Source organism: Gavialis gangeticus, unplaced genomic scaffold (assembly GCF_001723915.1).
Source record: "Gavialis gangeticus isolate Ggan-Ray unplaced genomic scaffold, GavGan_comp1, whole genome shotgun sequence".
Lineage (NCBI taxonomy): Eukaryota > Metazoa > Chordata > Crocodylia > Gavialidae > Gavialis > Gavialis gangeticus.
Window position 1 is genome coordinate 93,181,030 of NW_017729025.1, and position 11,496 is coordinate 93,192,525.

General features: G+C 43.4%; 1 protein-coding gene across 1 annotated transcript in view; it reads right to left on the reverse strand.

Annotated features, from left to right (window-relative positions):
- Positions 1–422: 422 nt before the first annotated feature.
- Positions 423–11,496, reverse strand: part of RAD51B (RAD51 paralog B) — a 764,912-nt gene continuing 753,838 nt past the window's right edge. The window contains exon 11 of the mRNA XM_019519177.1: positions 423–747. Coding sequence (XP_019374722.1) covers positions 647–747 — 101 coding nt within the window. The 3' untranslated portion in view covers positions 423–646. The remainder of the gene's footprint in view (positions 748–11,496) is intronic.

Below are 11,496 nucleotides of genomic sequence, written 5' to 3' on the forward strand. Positions count from 1 at the left end.
TGCCATCTGAACACGTGAAGTGAAACAGGATTCTGCCCAAACTGTCCCACCATTCAGACTGCTACACTTTCTCCCTCAGTCCTGAATTCCCACAGTCCTGCTGTTATATTTCACTGATGCATACTGGGATATGATGATCCTAAAGTGCATCACAGGAATAAAGCCACTTGCTGCTGCTTTTTGGTCAAACCACCATGGCTTCAGGATGTCCCTGAAGAGTTCAAATGTGTGTGTCTGGATGGAGCAGGCCTCTTCCTACATGTGGAGCCAGTTCCTGCAAATTAGCAGTAAGAGACTAAGTCTAGGGGGTGGGTGCTGTCAGCCTCTGTGCTTTGCCTATTCTAGAACGTGGCTCTGTATCTGCCAATCTGACCCCTTTCATCAACATGTCACATCCATTAACCAGAAATTAATACAGTTCCAAATGTCTATGCTCCTGAGTTTAATATGGCTACTCATGTACAGTGAACAAGGATTGCTTTCCAAGTCACCTCTTCCATGGTGAAAGAAGAAACAAGTCCATGAACTGGAAAATTTAAAAAAATCGAGTTTGATCAAATGTCAATTGAGGTAAATGAGCCCTCCTGCATTCTCCTCCTGAAGCTTGTGCTAGATGTGGTCCTTGCCAGTGGAACTGGGTAAAGCATTAGCAAGTAAATCTTCTTTCAAGGCATTGTTCTTCACTCTTATGGCCTGCAGTGCAGGATTGGTTCCTTCCCAGGTGGGATCTTGTTGTTTTTTTTCCATCTGAAACACAGAAGGAAGACAGACAGCTCAGTGACAACATGATGATATACCATCATATGAGTCTGGGTCAGAAAATGACTGAATGGTATCATTTCCACTAGTTCAGAGGCAAGGCAGACTGCAGCTTCAGGCAATCTGCAAAAGCAAAGGTTAGAACATTTTTCAGGGCAGATTAGTCTCTGACTGGCTGAATATGCAGTTAATTTACTTGTTCTTACCCTTTACTCAGTGAATAAGGATCATCTATCTCTCTTGTGCCCTGCCTGGGTGTGCCAGGGCCCTCTCTCCAGACTGTTTAGCTTGGAACAGTCTATACAAAAGTTCTGTGTGGTCCAGGTCCTTCTTCTAGCTTGCCTGGCTGGCATCTGCAGAGTTTATGGCAACAAACTCCCTGTGTGTTGCTGATCCCACACCAAGCATTAACGTAACTGAGTCCATCTTAGATCACCTTAATCAATCACTTTGTAAATCAAACCTTAGACCAGTGGTTCCCAACCATTTGGGAGAAGGGGCCCCCACATGCCTGCACCATGCTTGGTGGCAAAGAAGCACTGTGCACGGAAGCGTTGACAGCAAACCCGGAAGTGTTCCCTAGGTTGGAAACCACTGTCTTAGACAGATCTACACCTTTCAACCATCCTTTTTTTGCTAGATCACTCTAAAGCTCAGATTCTCAGCTGGTGTAACCTGAAATCTCCACAGAAGTCATTTGGGCAAGGGCAGTGTATGTTTGCTGAGGTCCTGTATGTCAAAGTCCCAGATTAGGCTGTTTTTGTCAGAGAACACCTGCTAATGGGATGCAACTCATTTCCCGCTACACAGTTTTCTCCATACTTCCCCCTCCATTAAGAGTTCATATATTCACAGATAGTTAGGGTCAGAAGGGACCTGAACAGATCAAGTCCGACCCCCTGCCTAGGCAGGAAAGAGTGCTGGGGTCAGATGACCTCAGCCAGATGCCTATAAGGGCGGGTCTTAGAGACCCCCAAGGTAGGGGAGAGCCCCACCTGGCCTGGAAGCCCTTTCCAAATTTTGGCCACCCTTACCATGAAGAAGTTTTTCCTGATATCTACCAAGTCTGCTCTCTGTCAGTTTGTGACCATTGTTCATAAAACCACTTGAACAAGAGTTAGATGAGAGCAGTGGAGATCACATCAATTTATTTTTCAATCTTTGATAGAACTACTTTGGATATAGATCAAGCATTGTAGCATTGCTGTTCACTGACACATTCAGCATTTTTTCCCCTTAGGATTAGGAATACAGAGCATGGTAGTAAAAAGATTTACAAACTTGTCTAATTTGAGCTGACTGTAGTTTTCATAAGTGCTACTGGATCATCTACAGAAATTCTGACTATCTCTTTTCTTAAAGCACGTTTCCCTAGGTATCGCTACCTCCAATGCCTTCTCTCCTAGCAGGAATAAACAATTCGGACTTTTTCTGTCACTTCCACTTTCTGCCTCCAGTGGAAAAATACATCAGTGTCGCAGAATCCCTTACTCAAGCCAATAGCCTGACCACTTTGTGGCTTAGCTATCAGGTCTATCCACAGTGTTTACAAGTTGGTACAGTATTGAGGAATGCAAAACTCTAGAACTCTTGGTTCAGAGAAGATACCTTTTATTAGACCAGCTAAGAAATTGCAAAAAAAACCCCCTTTCTTTGCAAGCTTTTGGGCACACACACCCTTTTTCAGGCTGAGGACAAACCGTGTTCTTTGGCATCTTAAAATGTTCCTCTCTACTCCCCCATTCTGTGATTTACAGTCCCCTGCCCTGGCTTCCTGAGCTTCATATCAGATTCAGAAGACCAAATATGATGTGTTGAAGAGTAAGAGCAAAGTTATACATTTAGGCAATGAAGGCTACCCACCTTCTATTAAATACCATTTGTCACTTTCAGGGTTGACAACTAGCTGAGGCCGTCTTTCCTATCAGTCAGTGCTCCTCCACAGTCAAAGGGTCTTGGTGAAACAGCTGTGGGACACTTCTAAGCACTTTGTCCTTAGGCAGAGAGCACTCTGTCCCTCCTCAGGGCTGATTCTCTGTGGGGCTTTTGGCCTCTTGGCCCCTACAAGCTTAGCTTATAGCTTCTGCATTTCCATTTCCACCTTTCCCCAACCCACACATATTTTATGTTCCCCAACACAGCCCCATTTCAGTAGTTTTATGTAGGATATTAAGGGCTTTGAGATAAAACAGGTGATATAGCTGCAGGGGTATTATATGATTATGGTTAGAAACACCTCTGAGACATACTGTTGTTTGCTGGGAGAAGTTAATACAAAGACGAACTGAACTTGCTGTTTAGGATCATTTCAGGCAGATAGAAAGAAGTGATAACAAACAGAAAGGGGACCCAGCAATTATTGGAACCAAAATATCCTGGGTGATAATGAATCATCCCCCAGATCACGTCTACCTGTTAACAGAGGAATTAGACTAAAAAAACCTGTTTGCTGCCAATAATTGCACTGCAAGGTGCTATAGTCCTAGGCAAATATGTACTTCATTCAGACAAGCTCTATTGTGGTGTAACAAGGCAAAGTTTTTCTCAAGGGCCCTGCAGAGCAATCAACACTAATGCCAGCCAATTGTTATTGTTCCTATCAAGGCTTTGAAGAAAGTCAATAAAGCTTGGTAAATGCAGGAGGGTAAAAAAGCAATGTAGTGGATTAAAAAGGACCAGAATAATGCTAATACTAACAGAGGTGATGCTGCACAAAGGTCAGAGGGGACAACTGTCAGATAAGAAAGAAATCCCCCTACTTATGCATGTATTTCAAGTGAAGGGGGACTCAAGCTCTCTAATGTTGTGCTATATCCATATTAAGGCCCAGTCTTCAGTAGGAAAGGTTTACTGATGTAGTTCAGCTGGTATAACTATAGTGGCAAATACATAGTTTGTACCTGCAGAAAAGGGCTCTTGCCAGAGTAAATCATACAGGTTCCAGGAGCGAAATAAGACATCACAGCACAAGCACTTTTATGGCAGCATAACCATGTCTATGCCTGGGCTTCTGCTGCTGGTACAGCAGCGCCATATCCAAATTGCACTCATAAGCAACAGTAACATACTGACCACCGCAGAGACCTGGTGTAAGACCCTGGTAATGGGTCTCTGCAAATGCCCAGAGAATCCTTGCATAAAATCATGAGAAGAGTCTGAGAAATGGACACAATGGCTAGCGACTATTCCTGGCTTTGGAAGAAGTCTGGTGCAAATGACTGGACAAATTTACTCCAGTAAAGGCTTACAAAAGGAATTACAGTCCTACAAGCCTGTGGCCTTCTCTTCTCTCCCCCTCTTCACCAAAACAGCTGCTGGCAAAACCCCGTCAACTGCCATTTTACTTTGTGTTTCAGTCCCATTTACAAGGTAAAGTTCTGAATCCCCGTGGACTGAAGAGCCTGTTGATGGAAAAAAATGCATTTTTCTATTTTGAAACCTCACTGGTAATTGAATAAACAGTGACATATGTCTCTGCAAGGGAAGGGACTACAAAATTACTAACATTCTTAATGAATGTTTAGTTCTCTCCTAGTTACTTGATGTGTTATCTTAAGGTCATAAGTGATTGCATCCCTTAAAAATGCCATTAAAAACAATGTTAATAAGTAGTTTCAGGCTAATCAACTACATTTTGTTCCTGGGCATCAGTTCTCAACTAAGATGTTTGGTAAAGTTGGAATTTTCTCTTTCCATCTGTTTTATTTTCCCTCTCCTACAAAGTGGCTAAGAATACTAGAGGAATTTTGCAACCACATATAATAACCCTGCTTTTTGAATGACGCACTTCAGGAACCCTGGGTCTGCTTCATCTCATATTTTGTATAAAATTCAACCTTGGTCCCATCTTGAGGCTGTTTTGGGATTTTACAAGACTCTTCCCTTCCCCACCCCACCCCACACAATGTTTCTAATAGAAATATGGCTGCAAGTTTAACTGCTGACTGGGTACCATCAGGGCATAATCACAAGTTCATATAGTTTTGAGACCCTTTCCATATTAATCAGTGGTGAAGGTATGGAGCTGTCATGGTTATTTTTATGTGACATGTAATTGCCTCAGTGCATAATCCCAGTATGGGAGAGGCTAATGTTATGTGAAATTGTTCAGAGCTCCATATAGCTGCAACCTGGATAGGGTGGGCCCTACTTCAGCAATCTTTACTTTGGTTTAGGTGGTTCAGCTGGTAGAACTGGTCTAAATGACTACAGGTCAAGGATAGGACCACGTAACTCCTTCAAGGAGTTCCAGACAACTGCAGGGTAATCTGCTGCATATGCAAAGCAATTTCAATTTAAGGTTCTCTGAGTGAGGTCTTGGGGGATTTCCCTGCCTTATGTAATCTACTCCTGCTTCTCCACTTCCTCTTCTCTTGTGGCCAAGAGGCACAAAAGCAAGTCTAAAGACCGCTGGTGTTTCTCAAACTCAGTCAGAAAGCTGTGGCGATGATGTGCTCAGTGACCTACAATAGCCTCACAGCTTTCAGAACATCATCTGATTCCAGATGGCTAACACCTGGAAATGAGGAGGGTTTAGCAGAAAGGGGCAGTAGAATAACATAGCTGGCCAGGGGCACGTGCTGCAGCACTACAGACAACCTTGGCATCCAGGAAGATCTGTACGAGCTAGCATCCAAACATAGCTCTGCAAAGCATCTCAAGGCTCGCTTGCCATACTCCCCGCTTTAACAGCCCTAATCCCCACATAGCTCTGCCAGCGTAGCTCAGATGAGACTTGCAGTGTTCCTACTATTTCAGTCCTAGGATCTCTCCTGAACAAAGACAGCCAGTCATGCTGAAATGTCAATGGTCCCAGGACACTGACAATGGAAGCTAGGATGATAACAAATACACCTTCCTCGTTATCTACACTAGATCTAGTCCTGTAATGGATAATGACTGAAGTAACTAAATGAACAGTCGTGAAGCTTCAGGTTATACCCTTCTGGGGTGGCGGTGTGGCATGGAGATATCGCAGCTAGGTGGTAAACAAGCTAGTTTTGGTATGAGATCTGGTCTAGCTGCAGAAGCACAAAGCTCTGTGTAGGCTCATTTGCCCTGCTCTGCAGCAAGATCTCCCCAGCTGTGGGCTTCAGCAGGTGAACTGTGTCTGGTACACAAGCTAGTCTACTGACAGTTACCAGCTAGGGCTGTGCAAAGCTTGAGTCGCTGATTTGATGCGGTGGAGATCTGTCCTGATTCAGTGGCCGAATCTCCAAATCCAAATCGAATCAGAGGACTCTTTAATCTCTCCGAATTGAATCAGAACCCTTCAAATAGAATTGGAGAGGTCTGGAAAGATTCGAAAAGATTCAGTGATTCAGACACAGACACAGCTTTAAAAGTTTTTTCTATATACCTCTAGATAGCAGGCGGCTCGTGAGTGCTGCGATGCTGGGGTGCACGGAGAGTCCCACAGGAGAGCAAGGCGCTCTCCAGTGTGCTCCTCAGCAGACCCAGAAGTAGACCAGAAGCACTTCTGGTCCACTTCCACGTCGGACCAGGGAACCCCCCCACACACCCCTGGCTCGGCGACTGGTGCCTCCTGGGTCTGGGGTGGCAATCAGAGGTCCCCCACAGCTGATCGCTGAGCCGGGAGGGTGTGGGGGGGGCCCCCATGCATTCCCCAGCGGACCCGGAAACTCTTCTGGTCCACTGCTGAGCATGCAGGGAGCCCCCCCGTGCTCCTGTAGGACACTCCATCCATCTTAGCATCCACGAGCCACGCTGGTACCTCAAGGTATGTAGAAAAAATATTTAAAGCTGTGTCTATGGCTGAATTGCTGATTCTCCAAATCAGCATCGAATCTTCAGATTCTGATTTGGCTGAATCGAATTGGGGACAGTGATCCGAATCAACGAACTGAATCACTGTCCCCGATTTGGGCTGAATCTGAATCGAATAGGGCCCACTTCGCACACTCCTACTACCTGCAATACCTACACACCATGCTGCAGTGTGTAACACAGCCGTACTTTTAGGACTAAGGTCCCAAATGAAACATTATTAATGCCATAGGGATTCTGAGAAGTCAGACAGCCTTACCGAAAATTGTACCTAGGAAAAATGAAGCAGGTGAGACAAGCATCTTGGCACTGATTAGGATATAAGTCTCTGCGCTGCACTGACAAGACTGCACTTGCTGTCTTGTATTCAGGCCTGGACAATGCACTACCAGGAAGGTACTGATAAACCAAAGGGAATTCAGAGAACGATCTAGAGGCTCTATGAACTTTTGAAACTTTCGTTTGCTTTTTTTACCAGCTATTTAATTCCAATCCCTAACAAACATTTGGGCAAATGTTATCTTTATTCATTATTTGACACGCTGCCCTTCAACTAAGTGACAGTTTGACAGTTCAGAGTTAACTTCCCTGAAGGCTCCCCTGAGGTTCTCCAACAAGGTCAAAGGAAATTTGATTTGAGAAGGGAAACAGGAGTCTCTGGTTGGCAGGATACTGACCTAGGAATCAGAAAACCTGGGTGAAATTCCTGGCCCCTCCTCTTGCTTGCAGTGATCTTGGGCAAGTGACTTATGTCCTCACGCTTCAGTTTTGCCATCAGTAATATGAGAATAATGCAGCTGCCCTACTTGAACCAGAGCTTGAGATCTACTGGCGATAGGTGCTCTGGCAGTGCTAGGCAGTGACAAGTTATTTCCGCAGTACAAAACAAGCAAAAAGAAAAAACAAATCTCCCAAGCCTTCTTCAGTCATTACAAAGAATCAAACTGAACAAAAATCCTTAGCCACTCATCTTTAAGAGTGAAAAAGGTCAAAGTAAAAGGTCTGCCCAAGCCAAACAGCTTGTTCAGCTAGTGTGGTTAAGACATGCCAGTTTCTGTAGGGCAGGAGAGTGATATGGCAGCACTACACCTGGCTTTCTTTGATTCCCAGCCAGAGTGCTTATTTACCGGTAGGTCAACCTTTAGCATCAATCCAGAGCAAAGCTTGAATTCCCGCCTCTGAACAAGATGCTTTCCATGCTCTGCCACTACACCTCAACTTAACAAGGGGCAGCGAATGCAGGCTGGCTCTCACACAAACCTTCCAATGAGGAAATAAGTTAGGCTGCAGAAAACACCCCACCCCCAGGAAACTGTGAAATCCTTTTTGTTTGAAACTAAGCTGCTCAAAGTATTAGTAAAGTTATTGTGAAGATCAGTCCCATGCTGGCCCTGGAAAAAGGGGAGCACATGACAAACTAGATCTGCATCTTCTAATTCCTAGTCTGAAGACAGACTGTGGTTGTTTGGCCTGGTCTAGCTTCAACTTTTATTCTTCATCAATTTTAACTCTGAAAAGCCTCTGCAAGCGATCGCTGTGGTAGCCTTGAAAGGGGATAGAATCAATAATCTCTAGTGGGTCTTTTCCATCTATTACTTCTGAGTCCCTCAGTTTACATGCCCAGAGGGAACAATAAAACTTCTATTCTTCATCTCATTGTTACTGTGGGAGTCCCACAAACTACTTGCTCCTTGTGTTAGTGGCAAGCGGGTGGTTTGATTTTTACAAGTCGCTTGCACAGTGATTTTAATGGCAACCAAATGAAACATCATTACGTAAACAGCATCGTAAGACAGAGAACTGGTGATGAAACTTTACAATGACGCAGGCTGTATTTGCCAAGGTGGGACTGAGGAGCTGCTTGGTAGAATCTTAGGGCTTCTCCACAGGAGAGTGATTCTACAGACGTTTTTCACTGTTGCCAACATTGGTTCATCTCTTTGGGCCATAGCAGTGGAGGAAGCCATAGTGTAAACAAGGCTCTTGGCACTGAACACCCTATCGTTTGGACCTCCTCTAAAAACCCAACTCGGTACCTTGAGCCAATCCTAACAGTCATGTATTGTTGGTATAGTCTGCATCACTATGTGGGGGCAAGTAGAAAATTGAAGAAAGCAGCCTACAATGAGAGCTTTTTTCCTCCATCTGCTTTTTGAATAATACATAGTGCTTCTTGGTGTATAAAACTGATTGTGAGCTGATTCAGCTGGTGCACATGCATTAATGGATCTTATTTTCCTCCCTTGCAGGATCAGTCCAGGACTTCAGAGCACCTTTTAAAGCCTCCCAGCCTCCATTACTTTTATTTGCATGGTGGCCAGCAATCAGAAAGGAGAGGCCAAACCATGCCAAGTACTAAATCTGCTTTATCTGTTCCAAGTTGTGGAGTGGGGAGGATAAGGGGAAGAGAGATAGAGAGATGCCCTTGGGGCAAGATGAGCTCTTAGTGCTCAGGTTTCTTCTACACATTCAGGCAAGAATGTGAGGGCTTGGCAAGACGTTAGCTGCAGTAGTACACAATGGAACATGCTTCACCCAGTGCAGGCTAGGATGAAGAATAACATTTTCCTGGTTACTAACATTTCCTCAACTCAAAAATACAAAAACATCCATAGGAATAAATGGTCAATTAATTAACACAGTACTAAGAATAATTTAAAATGGAAAACACCTATAAGTGACTAACTGGTCCCTTCCTTATAGTATATTCTCTAGTGCTTTGTTTCTCTTATATTTAAAAGCCTGAATCTTGCCTTCATTTTCTGGGAAGATAATTCTACAGTCCAACAAGTTTCCCTGTCATTGTATTTTCCCCAATAATCTGATTCTTTTTAAATGTTCCTCTTTTAAATGTTGCCCCGTTACTTCAGGGAAGAAAACATTTCCCAGATTCAAAATGCAACAGAAAGCGGAAGTGATAAAGGAACACAGCTGACAAATAAAGTCAGATGACAAACCAAAGCGTTGTTCTGGAATCAGCTGAACTCCTGGCCTCACTGATTACAAGAGAAGCCTCTGCTACAAGGAAGACTGTATGGTACAGTACAGGGATGGATTTAACAGAACTGTGCCCTGTAAGGGTTAGGAGAAGCAGAGATCATGGCATGAATGGTTGTGACTCGTTCTGGACAAATTCCATTAATGACAGGAACCCTGAAAAATAGTAATGAATTAACTGATCTTGATGGTAACCAAAGCAATGCATTTTACATACTCAGGAGAACTGGAAGGCTACTGATGTGCAGAAAAATACTACTTGTCATCCTGATAAAAAGAGAAACATCAGAAGCTGTTTACAGATAGGTTGACAGGCACTTCAGAACTGGTGACATAACTGTACTTTACATACAACTTTCCCATGTACAGTTTATACATAACGTTTTGTATGGTTTAACTACATTCTGCAGCAGACAGTTGAGTGGGCATCAGTAATGTCTGTTTAAATATATAATACCTAATAATAAAGATCTATATTACCATCACAACAAGGCTCTATCTGTACTAGGAAAATGTTCAAAATCTTGCAACAATCTGATTATATTAACACAGTTACAAGAATGCAAATCTATATTGTAGATGAATTGCACTGATACAAAACCAAACTTACACATATGTGACCTAGTCTAGTAAGTCAGCAGAGTAAACCCTGCTGGTAAAAGCTGTGGTTTACACCAGCGTACTGTGTACATGTTGAAGGTTTACAAATTTCTCTTACAAAGATGGTCTCTAAATCCGCAGCATTACTAGAAGGGACCTGAAATTCTCATCTACAACCAGTACAACGTTGATTGGCATCGTGAAGCCTGCAAAGGAAAACTTCCAGGTCAAATTGGCTTCAACGATCTTTTTTTTTTTTTTTTTAAATAAACTATTATAAGCTCTGATTCCAAATTTTCCGTATTTTAAAGAAACAATGGAAATAGGTTTGGGGGCCCTCTCCCATTAACAAGCATTTCCCCTGCAGTGTTCTCAACTGCATCTGCTGCATTTTGATGTAGCTGCTGGTCTCAAGGCCAGATAAAGTGAGAGCAGGTTGATTGCAAGGATACCCACCTACCCAGCAAAAAAGCCCAAACAAACCAGAAACGGGGGCTAGGCTGTTACTCTGAGAGAGAGTTTACAACTTGTGGGCCACTGTTGGTATGGAAAATAATGGTGAGGGTGAAGTTTAAACACTCCCCCCAGTCCAAACACTGCAGCTCTGTATGAGAGAATGAGAACCAGAAAAGGAAACCATAACATCTATTTTCATTGTCCAAGCAATAAGAAATGCAAAAAAGCAAACAGACAGCACAAAGGGTGATAAGTAAATCAGATTGCTGAAAGTTTGTTATGTTGCAACAACAAAGGTGTTCTTTGTACCATGGATAAGGAAAAGCGATTTAGAGGGTGAGTTTCCTCAACAGGAATTTTACCAACAGGGACTTTTCATAAAAAAACATTGCTGTGGGGTGGTGAAAGGATCTGAAAACTTACTGGGCTGTTTGTTCCCTTTCTACTCCTTCCATCTACTTTATATATAGAAGCAGCAGGAGGGGAACCTAGCTTGAAATTACCCTTGTGGCTTTCAAAGCACAGGGGGAATTACCCCTGGAGAATCCCTCAAATTTGGGATGGGACAGCTTTAAAGCTATTTGGAGTAAAGAGTCACCTTGTTGCTTTCCAAATACCAGGAGACTTCTTTTCTACAAAAGAAAAAAAAATGGGGGAAACTTTTCTTCAGTGTTAGCTGCTCATCAAATCCATATAAACCAAGCAAACACCCAGAGGGGAAAATAAAAAAGAGAGATAGTGAGAGAGACAGTGACCAAGGGCAAATTCTTCCCTGACATAACTCTACTGACTTCAGTGCAGTTTGGTTAGAGATGAATTTGGCCCTGAGCAGCAGCTGCAGTCACGCACCACCACCACCACACACACAGGATCGCTGCCTCTAAACTCCTGAAATAA